The sequence below is a fragment of the Callospermophilus lateralis genome, chromosome 2 (assembly GCF_048772815.1).
Source record: "Callospermophilus lateralis isolate mCalLat2 chromosome 2, mCalLat2.hap1, whole genome shotgun sequence".
Taxonomy (NCBI): domain Eukaryota; kingdom Metazoa; phylum Chordata; class Mammalia; order Rodentia; family Sciuridae; genus Callospermophilus; species Callospermophilus lateralis.
In genome coordinates this window covers 76,407,785-76,429,529 of record NC_135306.1, presented here as the reverse complement: position 1 = coordinate 76,429,529, position 21,745 = coordinate 76,407,785, and the positions used below count along the sequence as shown (strand labels likewise).

The window sequence follows — 21,745 nt, the reverse complement described above, 5'->3', positions numbered from 1 at the left end:
TGAAGTACCAAGATCAAAAACATGGCCCAAAAATTTAAAAATGTTTTTACAAAGGGCAACAAGAAAAACTGCTCAGTAGAAGGTCAAGGGGGAGACGTGAACAAAGAATCCTGGTAAAATATTTGGGGCTATTAGGTCATGGCTCATAGAAGCACACTCTACTTTAAAAACTCATCCCCTCTTTAGTAGGAAATAGTAAGAACTCCTCTCGGGGTCCATAGCGACACAACCCAAAGTTACCTGAAACATGGAGGCGTGTTGTACAACGAGTTGTTGGCGGCCTGCACTTTGTACTCCAGGAAGGAAGGGCACTCTCTCAGGGCAAACCCCAGCAGGTCATCCCGGACGATCACCACTGTGACCCCAGCAGAGCCAACGTTCTTCTGGGCCCCAGCAAAAATCACACCAAACTTAAAAACAGAAAGGTATGCTGCTTTAGAAGCATTTGTGGTCATTTACCATCAATATATGCAAACTTCCCAACTCCTTTCCAAAGCATGTTTTTTTTGAGGAAGTGACTCCACTCCTGTTTAGAGAGCATCCCATGGTCTGTAGGAATCACCAGACCCAAGGCCTGGATCTCACCTGGAAGGGGCTACCCAAGTCCAGAATTGTAAAGGCCATGTCCATATTCACATTCACATTCACATTCACGGCACACCTCCATTCCACACCCAAATAGTCTTTAATCCTGGGCCTCTGGGCTGGAGATGTAGCTCAGAGGAAGAATGCATGCTTGGCATGCACAAGGTCCTGGGTTCAATCCCCAAGCACCACAAAAAAATAAATAAAGTCTCTAAATATTCTTGGCAACCAAGAGAAGAAACACAATTTTTTTTTATCCCCAAAATGTATCTGTACAATGTTTAATTTTTTTAACAATTTCAAATGGTAAAACTCTAAAATTTTTAAAATTTTCATATTTTTAAATTTTAAAAAAAAACAAAACAAAAGTCCAGCACTGTTCTTTGCAGACATTCTCCCCCTGGTTTCATGCACCTGGTGCAGGAGTGGCCCACTTGCAAGCAAATGTCAATCTTCTCAATGACATCTGCCCTGGCTTCAAGGACTAGAATCCCCCTAAAGAAACCACTCTTCTTATACTGTACCTTGGAAACATCCACTGGCTTGGATAAGAAGTTTGAGGACATGTCACAAACCAGTACTGCTCCCTTGACATCAGGTATAAAATTAAACTCCACACCATGCACGGTCTCGTTTGCACAGAAATACACATAGGAGGCATCTGGGTTGAGGTTCCAGGTGCTTGGATCTGGAATTTCTATCACAGCAGACAAGTTTGAGACTTTGCACTTTCACCCTCCTTTCTAATATAGATTGGTGTTGACCAGGAGACTGACACTTCTCCTCCCCCTTTAGTAAAAAGCTGATCCCAAAGCATTTCACAAGTGAAAGCACCCTGCCAACTTAGTGAGACCCGGTCTTAAATTTAAAGGGCTACAGATATGACTCAGAGGTAAAGCACCCCTGGGTTAAATCCCCAGAACCAAAAGAAAAGAAAAAAACAAAAAAAAAAACACGGTGGATCTCTAAATAATTTTTTCTTGTTACCCAGAATCCATCTATCCTGTGTCCACTAAGAGTTCAGGAGTTTCTTCCTGAGACCCCAGCCCTCACCAGGTCTTCAGCAAATGTGGTTTCAGAACAGCTGATTCAATCTACAGCTCAGGAGCTAGAATGTGACTCAAATACAGCCACAGGGACTTGTTTAGACTGGGCACAAGACATGAGACTGTCACTGAAAATTCCCTAGCATATGAAACTTAGGGAGAACATAAGTAAGGTCAGAAGCAGCTATAGTCATTGTCCCAGAAAGAGGGGACAGCTTTTCCTGGCTGTGGAGGAAATCACAGAGAAAACAAGGAGACATCAGGGCCCAAAGGCATTGTTAGAACCCCTGATCAAGCCATACCTAAAGCCAAACTGGCTGTTGGACTTTTCACCTACATGAGCCTATCAGTACTCTGTTTTGCAGAAGCTACTTAGTAGTCTTCTATTAATGCAACCACCCAACCTAAATGGTATCAAACTAAATGCTGACAAGGGGAAGAAAGCATTAAAATCAACTGCATATCACCCTATGCAGGGGTAAGCCACCAATCTGCACATTACTATCCAGCCCAGCTCCCAGAACTTACTTGTATAGCTCCCAAGTTTAGGATGGACAATGTTCACAGTCCCAAACTTCCTGGCTTCCTCTGCTGCCTTTGCTGACCAAGATCCAGTCACCACATAGTCGGCACACTTTCCAGCTTTTAGGCCAATCAGGTTTAAGGGGACAGCACTGAACTGGCCACACCCACCTCCTTGCAAAAAAATCACCTTGTAGTTTTCTGGAACAGCCCTGGACAGAACACAAGTAACCGCACATAAACAGATTCACGTGGTCAAAGATGGAGAATGAGTGATACTCTACCAAGTGCTTTGTCTTGGGTGGCTTTTCTATAAGAAATACAGTAAAGTCCCACTATCACTTTGTCTTGCCCAATTTAGTCATTTACCCATTTGTTCATAGGACAACGATTTATTGGGACTATTGTGGAAGCCTACAGCCTACTATCTGAACACAGGCATCTCCTCCTTTTCCTAGTAACATACCCTGTTATTCTTAGGGAATCATCCCTCCCCCGAGCTGGCCAATGGTATTCAATTCTTAGATCTTTGCTTGAACTTTCTTTTGAGGGAAAGAATAAATTTGTGGGAGCTAATCCTAAAACCACTAGGGGCCATCTGGCAAAGCTAACACATACGAAAGCAGAGGCAGGAGAAGAAGATGACCTTCCTGGTATCAACTGAGCTCCTAAATCCACTGTACTTCTCTAAGGGGTAAATATTGCACTTTTTGCTAACACAGTGAGGTAGGTTCCTGCCACTTGTGATTGAAACTCCTGAAACTTTCTATGTCAGATAGCATGCTATGAATCAGGAAGACCCTGGGGAGGGATTTTTGATTACCACTTAGACCAAGTCATGTAATCACAAACCCAATGTAGATCAAGATTAAGAACAAAAATTTTTGACTCCAGGATGGAAAATTAAGATGATAATTCTAATGGCTGCAGGCAGCAGAATACCACCAGTTTCAGGGATCCAAGGCCTGGGAAGCTGGACCCAAGCCTTAGAGCAGTCAGAGCTTAGAATAAGGGGTACAAAAGGCAAGTGGCCAGGGGACAGGACTCTAGCACACACATAAATAATAAAGAACAGGGCAACTGAGTAGGGTCTTGGGGGAAAGGTGGTGTGCAATATCTTGTTCTGAACTCTGCCTGGCCTACATTCTGTAGCCAGTAAAATAGCAAAGCAGTCACGCATATCTTAGGAGACTCTACCAGTTATTCAGATGCAAGGAAACCAAGCAGAAGTCCAAGTACAGGAGGATAGACAGGAGCTTGGTTAGGGGGTTAGGTCCATAATTAAATAGTGGTTCCAGTCAGAAGAGGCCTATAGCTATCTGGTCAATGCCAATGTCCCAGGCTAAAGTTCCAAATATTCCTTCCTTCATCATTCCATGAATGTCACAGGGAACCCAATGGGCAGACGTGGGCAAGATGGGCCAAGCATATGATCACCAGATCCGAACACTCTCAGTGCAATGGGCCTCCACTATTTCTCACAAATTACCTCCAAGCCTGTCCATCTAATCAGCTGCTCAAAGCACTTTAAAAAGCAAATTTATGGCCGGGCAGTGATATACTCCCAGCAACTCCAAAGGCTGAAGCAGAAAGATCACAAGTTCAAGGCCAGCTTCAGCAACTTAATAAGGCTCTAAGAAATTTAGTGAGACCTTGTCTCAAAATAAAAAATCAAAGGGATTGGGAATGTAGCTCAGTGGTAAAATACCCCTGGCTTCAATCCCTAGTACCAAATGATTTAAAAAAAAAAAAAAAAAAAAAAGTTATGAAATAATCAGGACAATTTAATAAAATGATGATGTCAGAACAGAACAGACCTTCAATGTTGATTATCTCTGACTGGTGGGATTATAGATAATTTCAGTTTAATTTATAAGTTGCAGTCTATTTCTGAACTTTCTATCATAAATGTGCATTATATTTGTAAGCAGGAAAAAAAATGTGGTTTTAGGGCTAGGGATATAGCTTTAGTAGTAGAACACATTCCCCATCAAGCAAAAAAAAAAAAAAAAAAAGCCATATGTATATGCAACTGTATCTACATATTTAAAACCTTTCTTTCTCTCCTTTAAATATTATCAAGGCAGAGCAATACCTGGAGTTAAGAACTCTTAAATTTCCCCAAATCCTCTTACAAATAGTTTCTCCAAACATTCTGACTCAGCAAATCCAGGTGAGCCTTGAACTGTTTAACATCAACCCGTAACCAGGTAATTAATTGACAGATAGCAGAAAGCTTCCACTTTAAGAATTCCTGAACTAGATTATAGTTATTTATGCTGAAAAAGGTGACCATTTCTTTCTCATTTAAGGCCTTTTCAAGCCAATTTAACTGGCACAATGCTAAAAATCTTTCCAAGATATTTCACATCTTTGGAAATAACATATAAAATAAAAATGACACACAGATGCAGGCTGGAAAACACATAAAAAAACATTATGTACTAATAGTTAATCTGGGAGGGGATTAAAAAGCTTGTTTTTAATCGTGGAATATTATGAACAAACACAAAATATAGAAAATAATGTAACAGACATCCAGGTTTATGAAATACTGAACAAAAGTAATTTGGCCTTTTTTAGACTTACAACAACTCCCGCACGAGATTCTCTGCATTGTTTATAATTTTGGCGAAATCTGATGACCTGTGACTCATTTCTGTGGAAGATAAACAACAAAAATGTCTACAAAATTGGCAAAAAAATAATAAATAAAAATATCAGTTACTTTGCATTCAAATCATGGGCCCATGCTCACTTAGTGTAGGGGATAATCCAAATTTATTTTCAAGTCGTGCACATTTTAGCCTTATAGTTACAGCAAAATGATTTTTCAAGTCACATGCAATGAGCAAGCCACTTAAACTCATCATTAGGTTCTCATTAGACTGTGAATACCATGTCTTTCTCACAAACAGGAATCCATGGCAGTGGTTTCTTTTTAGGACAGAGCACAAAATTCCAGGCTGTGATTTCACTTGACAGAAATCTAAGTATATGTCTCAAACCCACAGGAACACAAATAAGTTAACACAAATAAGCAATACAGTTAACCCTATGGTCTCTTTTTTTTCCTTTCTTTCTTCCTTTTTTTTTTTTCCCCTTAGTTGTAGATGGACAGAATAGCTTTATTTTATTGTATTTTTTTGAGGTGCTGAGGATTGAGCCAGTGCCTCACACATGCTAGGCAAGCATTCTACCACTGAGCCCCAGCCCCAGCCAACCCCCACTATGGTCTCTTCATACCATGCAGCCTTTGGAACTTTCAAAACAAAAAAATTAAATAAAAGAAAATTAATTTTAGAACTCAGAGGTCCTCTTGCCCAACACCACAGGGGAGAGAAACGGAAGAATAAAATTACTAATGTGTAAGATCTTCATAGAAGGTTTGTGTACTTTCAAACTTTAGTAATTTGTACTTGAAGTATAACAAAAATTCTAAATTGAATTAAAGAAATTATAAATGTTTGATGGTACTGTTATGCAAAAGTACAGGGTCTTCTGGTCACAGATTATGTTATTAGCAAAAAATCATGAAACAGAAAGCTAAGATGTCTAAGCCTCCCACCAGCATTTATGCCATCTTCAAAATTATTCCTAGCAAACACAGTTATTAAAGTTAAAAAATGTACCTACAAAAGCCTTTTGGGAAGACCTGTAGAAATTCTAGGCTGACTGTATTTAATAAATTAACTCCCTCTGAAACCAGGACCAGAATCCAAAAGCAAATCTTACCAAGAACACTAATGCCCACTCCTTTGTAGTCTAATAATTCTTTCTGAATCTCTAACAACACCTGGAGGAAGAAAAAAAAAAAAAGTGATTTCAATATGCTATACACAGCTTTCCCTCTGTATATATGAACCTGGAGAAGAAGAGGGAGTCCACACACAAGCCTGTGAGATTCCCAGGCTTCTGTCCCAGGCAAACCTCCTCCTCCCCATTCCCACAGGAGCTTTTCTAATGCAACTTACACACAAGTTGAGCCTGAAATGAGGCAACAAAATAGATGCTAAGACATGCGTTCCCAAAGACATGAATTTACCAATTCCCTAGAAAATGTTCCCTCCACAACCTCATTTGCCACTCCCTAAAAGTTAAATGTACAGCATGCATAAAGTTCTAGGTCCAGGAAACAAACAAAAAAATCAATTAGTCTCTAATTATAGAGATACAGTTATATCATTTTTCCAGTGATTAGGACAGGTAAGGTGAGAAAAAGAAAAGAAAAAAAAAAAAGGAAGCACCTGCTGTAAATTAAGATTCATCCCAAGTCCTGGATTTGAAGGAGGTTGGGGGTGTTATCTCAATGTGCTAAAACAAGATTAGCAAAATGCTGATAGATGGGTACCTGGGAGTTCACTACATTATTCTCTCTAAACCTGAGTGAATTGAGGATTTCCATAATAAAAAATACAAAGAAAATGAAAAGCTCTAAGAAATGAACACAAAGAACAAGAGACCCTGTGTGGACTTCAAATGGGAGATTACTTCTTTAAAAGACGTTAGATAAGGAAGACATCATTAAAATACAAGCTGAACTGCAACTTGTCTGAAAAAATATTTTAATAAGAATTACACAAAGACTGCCTCAACGGTGAGGTTCAAGAAAGTGTTATTGTGTTTTGAATGGTTGAATGCTTATTAGCTAGCATTGGCTGATCAAATTACTGACTTGATCAGTACACAGAGTACACACAGGTGATAAAATCTTACCCCATATATATGTACAGTTAACCAAAAACAATAAGAACAAACTTATGTGAATCCTTTTGTTTAATAAAGAGAAACAAAATAATCCAGACTATTTTTTTTTTTTTTTTACTTTTTTTGGTGTTGTGGACTAAACCCATTTAACAAGTGTTTAACAAGTGTTAGGCAAGCCTTCTACCCCTGAGCTACACCACCATCCCCAGAAACATCTTTGAATTTTCTTTAAGACTTTAAATTTTTCTTCTAGACAGCATTCCTTGAAAAATACAACTATAAAAGTTTATAAAATCATCACAAGGAGTTTTTAAAAAGACTTCTAGCCAAACCCCCCACCCACCCACAAACACACCCCTATAATGCAGTGAGGTTTTTTCCAAACTGCAGAATGCAATAGTTTTTGTGGTTCACAACTAATTTATTTAAGGAAACAGAGCAAACTAGAGCAGAATAGAACACAAAAAGAGTGTATATCACAATTAGGCTAAATATTATTTCCTAATATTTTTTAGATTATAATTATAATTATAATGCATGTACTTCATCATCTTGTAAAACATATTTTCCACTATGGTGACAGAGGTTGAAAACTTTTCTAATCTTTACAATTCAACTAAATCAAGAAGACAACTAAGCAGCAGCACCTGCCCCACCAGGTTATAGGATAACAGAAGGGGAAAAAAAAGTCCTCTCAGGAAAAATAATTAATAAGTAAGTGTATTATTTATGACAAATGCCACCATAATCAATTTCATAACAAATAACAGGGGGATACAAATACTTGGAAGACTAAAACACAGCTGGGCGTGAGGGGCACTACAGGAACAATTTCCATAGTTCTATCAGCGAAAATGAACAATGGTAACAGAAAAAAATGAGCCCTGGGGGCTGGAGATGCAGCTCAGAAGAAGAGCACATGCCTAGCACGTGTAGGGCCAGGTTCAATCCCCAGTGCTGCAGGTGGGCTCTGTTCTCAGCTACTGTGAGCGCCCGGAAGAGCAAGATCTCCTTTCCCCTCTCACATTGTAAGATTCCCTGTTCTTACCACCACACAGAGAAGGCTCTGTCCCAGGGACATTTCTAGTGTTCAACAATAGATAATTGTAAAATACTTGGCTACGCTCCCATGCTGCTGCACATTATCAGACAGGCGGCGGAAGCCTGTCAAAGGGTGCAAGGCACATCAGAGACATTGCCTTCTTCACAGCTGATGGAGCTGGGGGAGGGTGTTCGTGGGGAGGGTGGTGAGAAGGGAGGGACCAGAGCCTGGCTGGGGGCTGGGAGGGCAAGAATTGAGTTCCACTTGCATTTGCTTCGTGTGGTTGTGGGCCCAGGGGGAAAAAAAAAATCTAATCTACTTGCTCCAGAACAAAGTGAACAGACTGGACTAAAGCAGACCAATGCTACTAGAGTTTGAATCATTGAATGCCTAATTTAGAGGACAAGCAGGTTTTAAAAAACACAACAAAGAGAAGAAAGAATGGGTCAGTTCTGTGGAGGACAGGAACCAGGGGGTTTTCAAATCTAATTTCTGACTACAGTATTCCTAGCGACGGCTGAACTAAATACGTTTGGGAGTGAGGGCAAGTGATCCCTCAGTTTGCAATCCCCTTCAGAAATCCTGAACCACTGCAGTATGCAAAATCTATTATCTGCTCATTCCCTGGTATCATTCACTCACAGTACCTATTCATGCATTCCATGCACACTGCCAGGGATTGCAGCACAGCTGAGATAAGAACTTTTTCTTTCCACCGCGCCGCATATCCCGCCTGCTCCAGCTGGGTCGGGGAGAAGGCACGGCCACGGGATCTGCAGGAGAGCTGCACCCGGCTGGCAGTCAGAGCCAAGAACAGCTGCAGAGACATGTCCCAAAGAGCTTCCTCTGCCAAATCCATTCTTCTAGAATCCTTCTCACAAGAGCTCCTGAACCCCGCATGCATGCAGGTTGCAAAGAGGTTGGGGGACTCGCGTTGGAAGCCGGGATCTGGGCACCCGGAGCAGGGATGCAAACCCACCCAGGTGAGCGATCCTAATTCGAGCCAACTCCCAAGCACACCGCCGAGTCTTACCGAGTGCGGCAGTTTGGCGGGCCCGGGCCCGAAGTTGATTACTTGCTTCAGGGCGTCCATGGTGCAGCGACGAGAGCAGCTAATCAGCTAAAGAGGACGGACCGCGTGGAACACCAGCGACTCTTAACAGCAGCCCTGCTAGACTGCCGCGGGCACCAAGCCCCTGCCTTCTGCCAGCGTCAAACCGGCGCCCCATTGGTCCGCTGTCGCAAGCCCTGCGCCGATTGGTTCTCATTAGAAAGCTTGCGTCCGCATTGGTCTCATTCACCAACCCTTTATGGTTACGATTGCTCCTCGCTTTCGGTGTTTCGTCCCCCTTTTCGATCAATGCAAGGCGCCCGGGAGATTGCACCAGCCGGCCGGCTTGGCTGAGCTGCCTTCCGAAGATGGTGGGCGGCGAGAAAAGGCTGGTCCTACCAAACTGGGTTCGCGCCTCTGAACCCTCCTTTGGTTCCACTACCCCAACTCCGACCCAGCCTGTCTTTCTGGGCTGGATCCGGAGAAGCGATGCAAATCAGTCGCTCTTAATCCACCATCTCTCTTCCACTAGCCTCTGGACTGGGCTGTGATACTTTTTGTTCCAGAACCACAGCAGTCATTAATTCACCAAACTTTTCTAAGCACCCCCACGACTGCCAGACTCAGTCTGGCCAGACACCCAAGATGCAAAGTCGAGAATGGCGGGAAGTGCGGGGGTGGGGGATGAGTGGATAGGATTCTTTGTACCCGCACTTGGACCCCTAGTTCCTGCAAGATGAAAGGATGGAGGTGTCCCAGGACTCTGGGTGGCTGCATGCCCCCAAGCAAATCCTTTAAAGTTACTGATTCTCCTTTCCCTTTTTGTGAAAGGACGAGCTGGAGGCTGGCGTTCTCTCTCGGGTTGCGCCAACTGTTGAGTTCAGAAACGTGAGAAGATAACTAATAGGAATGTCATACACAGGGGAAGCCACAGACCAAGCCAGAGGAAGGAGGCACTGAGCCAAGCCCGGCACAGAGCCAGCGCAACTCAAAGAGCCAGCGCAACTCAAATTTTTCCACATAGGTTCCCCTCTCGAAAGAACTCCAGTGGAGACTCACATGGAGATTCGCAACGAGGAGCCCCCCTTCACTGCAGAAAGGAGTTCCTTTGAAGTCCAGACTTTCATCATTTAATGTGAATTTTACATCTACTTCACAATTTAACTTAGCTTCTTTTGCTACGAAAATATTTTCCCAAGGCCTTTGAGTGAAATTTGGAGTGGCATTTTTGTAATCCCATGTAATCACAGAAATGAAATTGGAGAAGGGAGGGGCAAAGCTGTTTAAATGTGGCAGGATGTGCTATGATGACCATTAAAAATCATTAAATGATGTAGGAATATGCCATGTGAAATAAAAATAAAATAAAAACTCTTTTCCCATCACCTCATCTCTCTGCACACAGCCAAAATAACAATACCCAAACTTAAAAAAAAAAAATAAGAATTTAAAACCCCACTTTCTTAGAACACAATTTCTGCTCTTTATTGTCCTAAATCAGAACATAAACAAATGCATTCAGATTTGGTCATTTAGCTTTGGTTTGTAACTCAACCTATTGTGCATTGCTACTACATGCAATGAAGACAGCAGGCATGGCACCTGCCCTTCTGAAGTTTCTGGTATTTGGAATAATTTTCCACTTTAAAATTGTCTTCCAATCAATGAGGCCTGCACAAATACCCTCTATTTTATTTTATTTTTTCATGTCTTTTTATTAGTGGACTTATAAATTTATTCCAATAGTTTTAGATTTATAGTAAAATTTATTCCAATAGTTTTAGATTTATAGTAAAATTTATTCCAATAGTTTTAGATTTATAGTAAAATTGAGATGACATCACATAATTTCCATGTGCACCTCTCACTCAGCTTCCCCCACTATTAACATCACATAATGGTATGCTACATTTATTATGATTAACGAACCAGTATTGGAGCATTAAGTCCATAAATTTCGTTAGTTTTTAACCTAATATCCTTATTTTGTCCTGGGGTCCACATCCTATTGAGTTGCCATGTCTCCTTAGTCTCTTCATGGCTGTGATGGTTTCTCATGATTTTTTGGGGTTTTGTTGGTTTGTTTGTTTGGGTTTTTGTTTTGGTTTTGTCTCTCTTTGTACTGAAAGCTTCTTGTGTGTGAAATAAGTCTCATCATCCTCCACCCACACATTCCATCACAATGCCTGACTGGACTTTCATGTAAAACACTTCAACACAAATACCCTCTTTAAACCACAGCCTTCCTCTCCACAACTGGTCCACCTGATTCCTGCTAACTTTTTCTTTTTTCCAAAGCATGAATCACCTCACATGCTATATCATTAGTCCATTTATTACAAGCATTGCCTGTCTGCTAAAATGTAAGCTCTATGAGGGTTGCACTTTTTTCTTCTTGGTTTCCTGATATACCAAGAACAGCGCCTAGCCAAGAGTAAACTCATGATGGAGATTTCTTGAATGAAAGAATAAATTTATAGATAATGGACCTTTTGGGATAATCACCCTAAACTAAAAAGAGGGCTAGCTTGAAGTTCAAGTCTTTACCTCTAGAGACAGGAAACTATTTGCCCTTATGAATTTTTTTTTAAAGAAAGAGTGAGAGAGAGAGGAAGAGAGAGAGAATTTTTTTAATATTTATTTTTTAGTACTTGGTGGACACAACATCTTTGTTTGTACGTGGTGCTGAGGATCGAACCCGGGCCGCACTCATGCCAGGCGAGCGCGCTACCACTTGAGCCACATCCCCAGGCCCATTGCCCTTATGAATTAATCTTCCCCTTCCCCATTTGGTATAGTTTCAAGAAGATCTTCTCTTTCCTCATTCTCATAGTCTATTCTACCTCAGAACTTTTCCCTCTTTTTCTTCCCCTGTCCCCCTCCCACTCTCTTTGCCACCTTACCTTCCCATTTCAACTCCAAAGAGGAACCTCCATCAACTGGTAATTGGAACCCAGGGCTCACAGGCTAGGCAAGTGTGGTGCCACTAAGCTACACTCCCAGTGCACAATCAACTTTTCAAAACATGCATAAAGAGATCATGTAACTTCCCTGCTGAAAGCCCTCTAACAGCTTCCTAATGCAGTGAGAACAACCACCAAACTTCTAATGGATCCACAAGACTATAACTGATCTGGTTCTTGGTTACCACTTGGCTCAGCCCTTAGCTATCTCTCATAACTCAGCAGTCTCTGCAATAGTACTACCTATTTAGGGATCACCCCCTCACTAGGATGTAAATTCTCTGAAGAGCTGAGATTATGTTTGTATCTTCAGCATCAAGCATATTAGAAACTTGACAGATACTTCTTGAGTAAACATGTAAGACGGAAGAAAGGAAATAAGTGTTTTGTTTTGGCTTTAGGGTATTTTTGCAGTGCTGGGGATGAAATCCAGGGCCTCACGCATGCTAGGCAAGTGAACTACCAGTGTTATACCTTCCCAGCCCTTTATTCTTTGGAATTTCCTATAGTAGACATTTAAAAATTAATAATCATGTTTTGTTTTGTTTTGAGAGGGGATGTTGTTGTTTTGTGTGTTTGTTTCACTACTGAGAATTGAACCCAGGGTGCTACATTCCAGTCCTTTTTATTTATATGTTGATACAGGGCATCATTAAGATGCTGAGGGTCTTCTTGCTAAATTGCTCAGGTTGGCCTTGAACTTGCAATCCTTCTGCCTCAGCCTCCTAAATCTCTGGGATTACAGGCATGCACCACCATGTCCAGCACATGTTTTAAAAGTTGGATATTTTGAAAAAGTGGGGTGAGGATAGGCCTAACAACCACCAAAAACCCCCTGAAGATCCAGGGGCACCCATCTGCAGCCTTTGAGAGCCTGTGGCTGCCAAGGCCCTTCTTCCTTTTTTCTGCCAAGGCTACATGCTTCATCGGGCACTAACATGTTGCCCTGCCACTAGAATTCTAGGTCAGTGTTTTTACTGACAAATGATGCTACATGTGGGAGATCACCAAAAACTTTGCTTCTATTCAACTTGCATTAGTTCCAGTCACTCTTCTCTGGGTTTGCACAACTATTCAAAGTTTACAGCAGACCTTGCCAAGGTGCAGACTGTGTAAGAGATGTGTTTTGTGAGGGAGAAGAGGTAGTTAGAGGAACAGGGTGTAGCGTACATTTGTTTCCCAAACTCACAGTGCTGGAAGGAATCTTGGAATGTCATCTAGAATCATCTACCCACACATTCTGACAGCCAGCCTCTCCCAGCATTGTCCTGAGGCAGTGAGGAGGGAAAATTACATTCCCTGTAAATCAGCACAAAGCTGTTCCCAGATGACAGGCCAAAGATTTGGAAAGAGGTTTACAGAATTGAGAAACAGAATGAAAGAATTTTTTTTAATGCTATTTATATGAACTATGTACATCTCAGCATCCTTTGACTTGTATCATCTAATTGGAACTTTTTTTTTTTCTAAAAAATTTTTTTTGTAGTTGTAGATGGTCAGAATGCCTTTATTTTATTTATATATGGTACTAAGGATCAAACCCAGTGCCTCGCACATGCTAGGCAAGCACTCTGCCACTGAGCTACAGCCCCAGCCCCCATATAGTACTGTTAAGTAACAAAATGACTCAGTGTCCCCAAGCTGTTCCCTCATGTCTCAAATCTCTAAATGGAAATAATTTTCCTTAGGGAGTTGAAGATAATTAATGAACCCTAACCAGATGTACTGACCATGTAGAATTCAGGAGACAAAATAAACTGCATGAATTCTAAACTCTTCAGTTTACAGATCAAAGAAAATTACCAAGTGTCCCAATGAATAGTGAAGGCAAAGATATCTACTCTCTTTCAAACAATACAGGATCATTTTCACATATCAAAATATGAAGTATTTTCATTGTGTCTTGTGTGCATGCATGTGTGTGTGCGTGCGTGCGTGCGTGCGTGCGTGCGTGTGTGTGTTGGATGTTGAGTTTTGGGAACTGAATTGTCAAATTCAGATCACAAATCCCAGGAGCAACTCCTTCACTTTTTGAAATGGCCCAAGGATATACCTGTGAAGACTGTCCTTCCATCTGTGGCTTCTAGGTAAATCTTCTGTACCTTAATAGTAATACATTTTTTTTTCATTTCATAGAAGGGAAAGGTAAAACCCAAATCAAGGATTTTCTTTTCTTTTCTTTTCTTTTATTAGCAGTGCTGTGGATCAAACTCAGGGCCTCACGCCTGCTAGCTAAGTGCTCCACCACTGAGATACTTCCCCAGCCCCCAAATCGAGGATTTGTCCAGGATCACCAAGATTCTGGTCATTGAACCAAGGAAAGGACACCAAACTACTATATTTCCTTTCGAGAGAATATAATTCTCTGTGTTATGCACACTGCCCTATTTTTAAAGGTGATTTAAAGATAAAGACTTTTAAATTCTCCCAAGAAGGAGCCATCTCTGAGAGGTACAAACTGAACCTGAGCAATCAGATAAGATCTAGAAAATGAAGGGTGAGGGCAGGGAAGCCATTGCACAAGTCTGTGCCCTGCCCTACCCTGCCTCCTGGAGATGCTGCAGCTCCTCCTTCCTTCCAGTAGGAAGACAGGACTTGGCTCCTGTGGATTCTCACTGGTGAAGTCCTCCTATCCTACCAGCCTTGGATTTGATGTTTGGTATCTTCTGCAGCCTTGGCTAAAGTTTTCCATTATTCTTTGTAGATCTGTGGCTCTTTCCATGTGTTTATCACCAAGTTAGCTATTACCATTGGCCTGGTCTTTGACCTTGCTGCAACTGCTAAGTGTCATAGGGAAATGTTTAACTATCCTTAGGCTGTGGCTCAGAGGAGAAGCTATTGGTTTGCGATTAAAATATTGAGATTTGTTTACACAGATGATCCAATAGTTGGGAGATTGTCCCTCTCTACTATTTGAACATTCACATGTGGTTTTAGTTCCTGAAGTAACCTCTGATGCTTTGCCTTTGCTTTTCTAGGTTTCCTTACCTAGGAAAAATGTTAATAGCATTTGTTGTTTACCTAAAAAAAAAAAAAAAACAAAAAAAAAAAAAACAACTGCACTGTGAGAGAACTCAGAGCTCTTCCCTAGCCCTATTTATTTATTTATTATGAAATTCTGAGACAGGGTGTCACCAAATCGCTTAGGATCTCACTAAGTTGCTGAGGCTGACCTCAAACTTCAGATTCTCCTGCCTCTCAGGTTGCTGGGATTATAAGTATGCACCACAGCATTCAGTCATTTTTATTTTATTTTATTTTTTGTTGCAGATGGACACAATATCTTTATTTTGTTTTAGTTTTTTTGTTTGTTTGTTTTGTTTTTAATGTGGTGCTGGGGATCAAACCCAATGCCTCATGCGTGCTAGGCAAACATTCTACCACTGAGCCACAACCCCAGCCCAGCATCCAGCCATTTTTAAATGTTCAAATATTACAGAACTTCGAGTGTAGTCATCGACTATCCAGCTCTCCAGGACAACTTTAGTTTATAATTCGCATGGTTAAAAATACCAAACAGAGGCTGGGGTTGTGGCTCAGTGGTAGAGTGCTCGCCTAGCATTCACGAAGCACTGGGTTCGATCCTCAGCACCAGGTAAATGTAAGATAAAGATATTTTGTCCACCTAAAACTTAAGAATAAATATTTTTTTCAAAATCAAACATAAAACATGTGCATTGAAATTTTCCTTGTCCTTCGCCTTCTAGGTTCCGCCTCAACTCCACTAGTAGCAAATTTTATGGGTTCTTTTGTTCCTTTCCAGAGTTTCTTTAGCAAATACAAATACATACAGGTTCCCTCCCTACCACAGAATGTAGCATACTATATGCACTGCTTTGCGTCTTTCTTTAACATTCCAAATATTAAGCATATTTTGATTTTTCTTACTTAAGACAAAACATATTAGGGACTATATGTACACATACATGTAGGTACATGTGGGTGCAAACACACAAACACACTTTTCTTTTGTTCTTTGGTCTTACTAAACAAGATAAAGTATTTGACTGCTATACCTTACAAAAACATAAACCACTGAGGGGGAAAACATCCATTTCTGAGATGACAGATTTGGATGAGAAGATGCTATTGATAGATGGCAGCAGAAGGTGGGCTCCAGACCTTAACTGAGAGGCAGAACTGCCCAGGCACATCTCTTGCTTATTCAGAAGACACTATGAGACTCGGTTGTTTTCAGAATCAGCCCAAGTCCAGGATTCCACTCCTCTGGGCATTTCTACTCTTTGACTCTTTTCTCACAAGGAAACAGAAATAACAGCATTTTAAGAGACAGCAAGTAGAGAATTTTTCCTTTTTTACTATTAAATATAGTATGAATAGAAATAAAATTATCAGCCTCTGAGAGTTAAGACTTGTCAACCCAGGCTCCAGAGCTGATGAAGGTAGCCAGCCTTGGAATTGGTTTTGGTTTTGGTTTTGGTGCTAGAGTTTGAATCCAGGGCCTTGCACATGCTAAGTAAACACTCTACCACTGAGCTCCATCCCTATGCCCAAGCCTTTGATTTTGTTTAATAGTTCATTAGAGCCTCTAAAAGCGCAATTGTTTCAAGAAACCCTCTGACCCATTTTGTTATTTCTCCCAACATAAAAATTGAAAACTCACAGTGTGGGGCTGGGGTTGTGGCTCAGTGGCAGAGTGCTTGCCTAGTACACGTGAGGCACTGGGTTCAAACCTCAGCACCACATAAAAATGAAATAAAGATATTATGTCCATCTACAACTAAAACTAAAAAACAAAAAAAAAATTTAAAAAAAGTAAATTCACAGTGTCAACAAATGACAATTTTTAAAAAATTTTTTGACATCCCCCTGACCTCCACCACACACACACATTTCAAAGGAACAAATAAGCAAAGGACTAAGTCCTTTGAAAAGACACCCCATTATTTTCCTTCCTCACAACGGACAAGATATTTCTTGAACACAGGCACCCCGGTGTATTTTTCTTAAGAACAAATAGTCTCAGTCTTTTAAACAGCTTTTGAGTTTTGGGGAACTCAGACCTACACAGGGAAATTTTCCAGTGTCTTCCATAATAGCAATTCAAACCACTTTTCAAACAGTACAACCAAATCTCTGGCTACATCCCCTTCTATCTTTGGGCTACTTCTATCTTGGGAAACTGTATCCAGTCTTGGAATATCCCCAAGACCATTTGACAATTCTTTCTTTTGCCTTTTCTATACCCTACGCTGCTGTGATTTCTTTATTAAATTTCTGGATGTTTAATTAACTTAGGGAGATATAGGATATGCATTTTTTCCCTGACTTTGTTCCTCCAGCCAACCCAGGAAGAACAAAATGTTAAACCCTTCTAAAAATGTGAGCAAGAATTGACTAAAAGAAAGAGAACCTGAAGGTGGAGATGGAATAAAACCCAAGAGAAGACTCAATAGCATAATCAGATTGACACTGAGGTATATGAAAGAACATAAGAGCTGAAAGTGCCCCTTCAGACATTGTTGTCTAACCCCACATTTTACAGAGGATCTGAAAGTAACTCACCCAAGATCAATGGCCCATTAATGGCTGAAGTAAACTGGTGCTCCCTCCTTTGTTCAGTGTTCAAGGGACCTTTTCCTGCTCTTTGTGGTTTTCTCTTGAATTGGATGACAACTCCATCCTCAGAAGATCGCCTCCTTCATCTGGAGAAATGCTAGGTAGCCTGTGCTTGGTGCCCTGAGCTCCAACCCTGGTATTTAAAGTGACAGAAATCCAACTCCAGGTTAGGGATGTAGCTCAGTGGTAGAACCCTTGCCTATCATATGCAAGACCCTGGGTTCAATCCCAAGCATCAGAAAAAGAAATGAAAAGAAATCCAACTCTGACCAGGTTAGCAGATTGAATCCATTCATAGAACCTAGGCCCAAACCTCAGTGTAGGTGAACAAAAAACCCAGATGCCAGGAGGTTTGCATCTGTGGATGCCTTTCTTTCCTGTCTTTTCTTCTCTCACACATCATTTCATTCACTCAAACTGGCATTCACCTCAAGCCTGTAACCACAGTGACTGCCATCTTTGTCATTAGAGAAAAGACTCTCTCTCCTCTTGTTTCTAGGTTGAAAATCAACTCAGAATGATTCAATGCCTTTGGGTCACACACACCCCCACTCCTGCACTCTGAGATGCAGATTGCGTTAATCCGCTTTTCACTGATGTGAACAAATACCCAACAAGAACAACCTACAGGAGGAAAAGTTTGATGTTGGCTCACGGTTTCAGAAGTTCACTCCATAGCAGGCCAACTCATTTCTATGGGCCCCAAATGAGGCAGAACATCATGGCAGCCAGCAGAGGAGGAGGAAAAGGCCACTGGGAAGTGAACCATTCCAGTGACCCAGCTCCTCCATTCATACCCACTTGCCTACAGTTACCACCCAGTCAGTCCGTTCAAAACTAAGTTGGACAGATTAGATTATGACTCTCATCTTATCTCTGAATATTCCTACATTAACACAGGAATTGTGGGAGGGCACCTTATATCCAAACCATAACACAGAGCAATACAATTGGCAGCATCCAATGAACCCCTATACCATAGAGTGGGGGTAGTTCAAGCCCAAATGGAAATGTTCTTAGCAGAAGAGAGGCAGAAGGCTGAGAAGGTAAATGCCATATATCAACCTCGTCCTCCCTCCTCCTTTACACAGCTCTGCCCAGTGACATCATCACAATTTTTGTCAACATTCAGAAACTTGAAAGTTTCAGGGATATGAACTGTCTCCCAGACATTCCAAGTCACTATTCACACAGGGAGTCCTCTTAGAACGAGGTACTAGCCCACTGAAATCTACATTTCAATAGAAAATGAATGACACATTTTATCTCAAACCCAAGCGTGAGGTGAGGTTACAAAAACAAAAAGGTTTTATTTTAAAATCAGTAATTCATTGTGGCTCTGAATTGCATATGACCACATGACCTTATACTGCTAGACTCAGAAGACCATGCATCATTGGAAATATCATCCAAGAACGTTTTTGCTATCCTAGAGCTTTGGCAAAAAATAGAATAACAACAAAATATTTCTTGCACATCCTGCCCTGTCATCCCAGATTGAATTCCTGAGATTTAGTAGTTTTATTTTTCTGACTTGAACAACTCAAAAAGAATAAATATCTCATTCCTCCTTTTGTAAAAAAAGAAAAACTACAGAATTGTTTGTTCAGCAAAAACTTTGATAACACGTCAGTTCCATTTATGAGTTTCTTTGTCACAAAGATTTTTAGCTACAGGATTCCAGAGTTCTCCAATATCTCACTTGTCTCAAATTATATGACGGTAGGCAGCAGTGGATATTCGGCACTCTTCCCTCCAGGAGTGGAGATTCATATGTTGGTTGAATAATATCCCATACACCACATTTTGTTTATACGTTCATCCATCAGGGTGCACTCAGGTTGCTTCCATCTTTGCCTATCGGGAATAATGCTGCTATGAATATAGGTGTATAAATAACTCTTCAAGATCTTGCTTTCAGTTCTTTTGGCTATATATCCAGAAATGTGATTGGTGGATCGTATGGTAATAGCATTCTTAATTTTCTGAGTAGCCTCTGTACTGCTTTCTATAGTGGCTGTACTGTTTTGCATCCCCAAAAGATTCCAATTTCTTTACATCCTTGCCAGCCCTTGTTATTTTCTATTTTGTTTTGCTTTTTTGATAGTAGCCATTCTAATGAGTGTTAGATGGCATCCCCAGGATTTTTTTAAAAAATAACTTTATTTATTTATTTATTTATTTATTTATTTATTTATTTATTTGGTTCTGAGGACCAAACCCAGTGCCTCACACATGCTAGGCAGGGGATCTACTACTGAGCCACAACTCCAGAGCCATTCTCAGGATTTTTAATTAGAACTGAAGAAGTCTTTCTATGACAGAAGATATACTAGGGGGGTGAACTCTAGAATCAATTGTCAATTTTTTTTTTCATATGTGATGGAAGACAGTGTGTGTTGAACTTTTAGGATACTACTTATTCCTACTCTGCTCCCTCCAAAATTCTGAGCCCACCAAAATGTCTTCATAGAAGCCCAATGGGCACCAAAAGAATTGGAATAGCAGCCTCAGCACATTTTTTTTTTTATATATTAGGAATTGAACCCAGGGGTACTTAACAACTGAGCCACATCCCCAGTCCATTTTATTTTTTTTTATTTTGAGACAAGGTCTTGCTAAATTGTTCAGGGTCTAAGTTTCTGAGGCTGGCTTCATACTCAATCGTCCAGCCTCCGCTTCCCAAGTAGCTGGGATTACAGATATGTGCCACCACATCCAGCTTTTGTCTTTTAAAATTTATTTTTAGCTGGTATGTAGAAACCTAAAAATGTCCATATTAAAGGGATATGATCTGAGGCTTGTTTTTGTTGTTGTTGTTGTTTTAACTTTTTTTGTAGTTGCAGATGAACAGAATGTTTTATTTTTTTATTTGTTAATTTTTATGAGTTGCTGAGGATGGAACCCAGTGCCTCACACATGCTAGCTAGGCAAGCACTTTGCCACTGAGCTATAGCCCCAGGCCTGATGTGAGGTTTTGATATCGGTGTACATTGTATAATGTTTAAATCAGGTTAAACATAACCTTATCCTCAAACACTTATCATTTCTTTATGGTGAAAACGTTCATAACCATTTCTTAGTGTACAGTAATTATTGTTATTTATAATCACCCAACTGTGCAATAGCACATCAGAGTTCTTGCTTCTATCTGACCTTCAGCACTTTTCAAGGTGAATTGGAGACTATGACTGGAAGCCAAGTCCTGTCTTCCCATTCCTCTTCCCCAACAAATGGAATTTACTCAGGAGGCAATGGTAGGCCTGCTATGCTCCATTTTATAACAGAGGCAGACAAGGTTCTGGTGAATTTACAATAGAAAAGCATAAAACCAGAGGGAAGACAGCATGCTGCCCAGGAACAGGAGATAGCCAAAACAGAACCAGAGGGAGCCTGCATAGTAAGCTTTTTGCCAATCTCATCAAGCTGAATAAGTTACTCCATCAGTCTGAAAGAAGGGAGTCTGCAAGAAGAGCAAAAGTCTAGTCCCCAAAGCCTCTGAGAAACAGACACTCGTCTTTATGGATTTGGGCTGACACTGGAAGGGAGGGAATATGTCTCTCCGCTGCCTCTTCACACAGCTCAGCTCAGCTCAGCACAGCACAGCACAGATGCAGCTGTTCTTTCTGGAAAGAACATGCATGGGAGTATTTCAAAATTCTTTCAGGAATCCTCCTGAGGTCACTGATGAGACCTGAAGGCTCTGAAATGAGTCTGAAGAGAACACTGGTTGAATTTATTCAAGGCTATAACATGCTCTGTCCTAAAAATTCACTTTCCAATCTGTTTTCCACCTGAATTTTCCCAGGTAGGACATTCAGCAGAGCTCACTGGAGAATATGCAATAAACTTAAATGAAGCCATAAAACTCCAAATAATAAATACCAGCAATATTAAAATGCCCTGATTTGAACCATATGAAATACTTCCTATTATTAAAATTTCAAGGAGGTAAAAGTCTAAAAAAATTTAAAGCCCAGGTGGAGGTCCAAAAAAATTTAAAAAATTTCCTGTCCAATTTCTATAAGTTCAGGGTCAGTGAGAAGCTTCTCATTTAGAAATGGTGGTGAAGTCTGGCTTCTCTGGCAGCCGCAATCCATACAGAAGAATCTCAGCTTCTGGCTCTTCCAGAAATCAGCGTCTTGGCCAATAGTCTGAAGTCCAGGACTAGTGGATATAATTGGAGAATCCAGTATTATAAGGCAGCGCTGCTGGCACAGGTCCAGGGCTGGCTGAGGGCTGTCTTGCT

The 21,745-nt window shown here is 40.8% G+C and overlaps 1 protein-coding gene across 1 annotated transcript in view; it reads right to left on the bottom strand.

Moving 5' to 3' along the window:
• Positions 1 to 9,072, bottom strand: part of Psat1 (phosphoserine aminotransferase 1) — a 28,037-nt gene extending 18,965 nt beyond the window's left edge. Inside the window, exons 1-6 of the mRNA XM_076843503.2 lie at positions 8,936 to 9,072; positions 5,889 to 5,949; positions 4,743 to 4,812; positions 2,160 to 2,365; positions 1,110 to 1,282; positions 241 to 410 (exon numbers count right to left, since the gene is read on the bottom strand). Coding sequence (XP_076699618.1) covers positions 241 to 410; positions 1,110 to 1,282; positions 2,160 to 2,365; positions 4,743 to 4,812; positions 5,889 to 5,949; positions 8,936 to 8,995 — 740 coding nt within the window. The 5' untranslated portion in view covers positions 8,996 to 9,072. The remainder of the gene's footprint in view (positions 1 to 240; positions 411 to 1,109; positions 1,283 to 2,159; positions 2,366 to 4,742; positions 4,813 to 5,888; positions 5,950 to 8,935) is intronic.
• Positions 9,073 to 21,745: the final 12,673 nt, after the last annotated feature.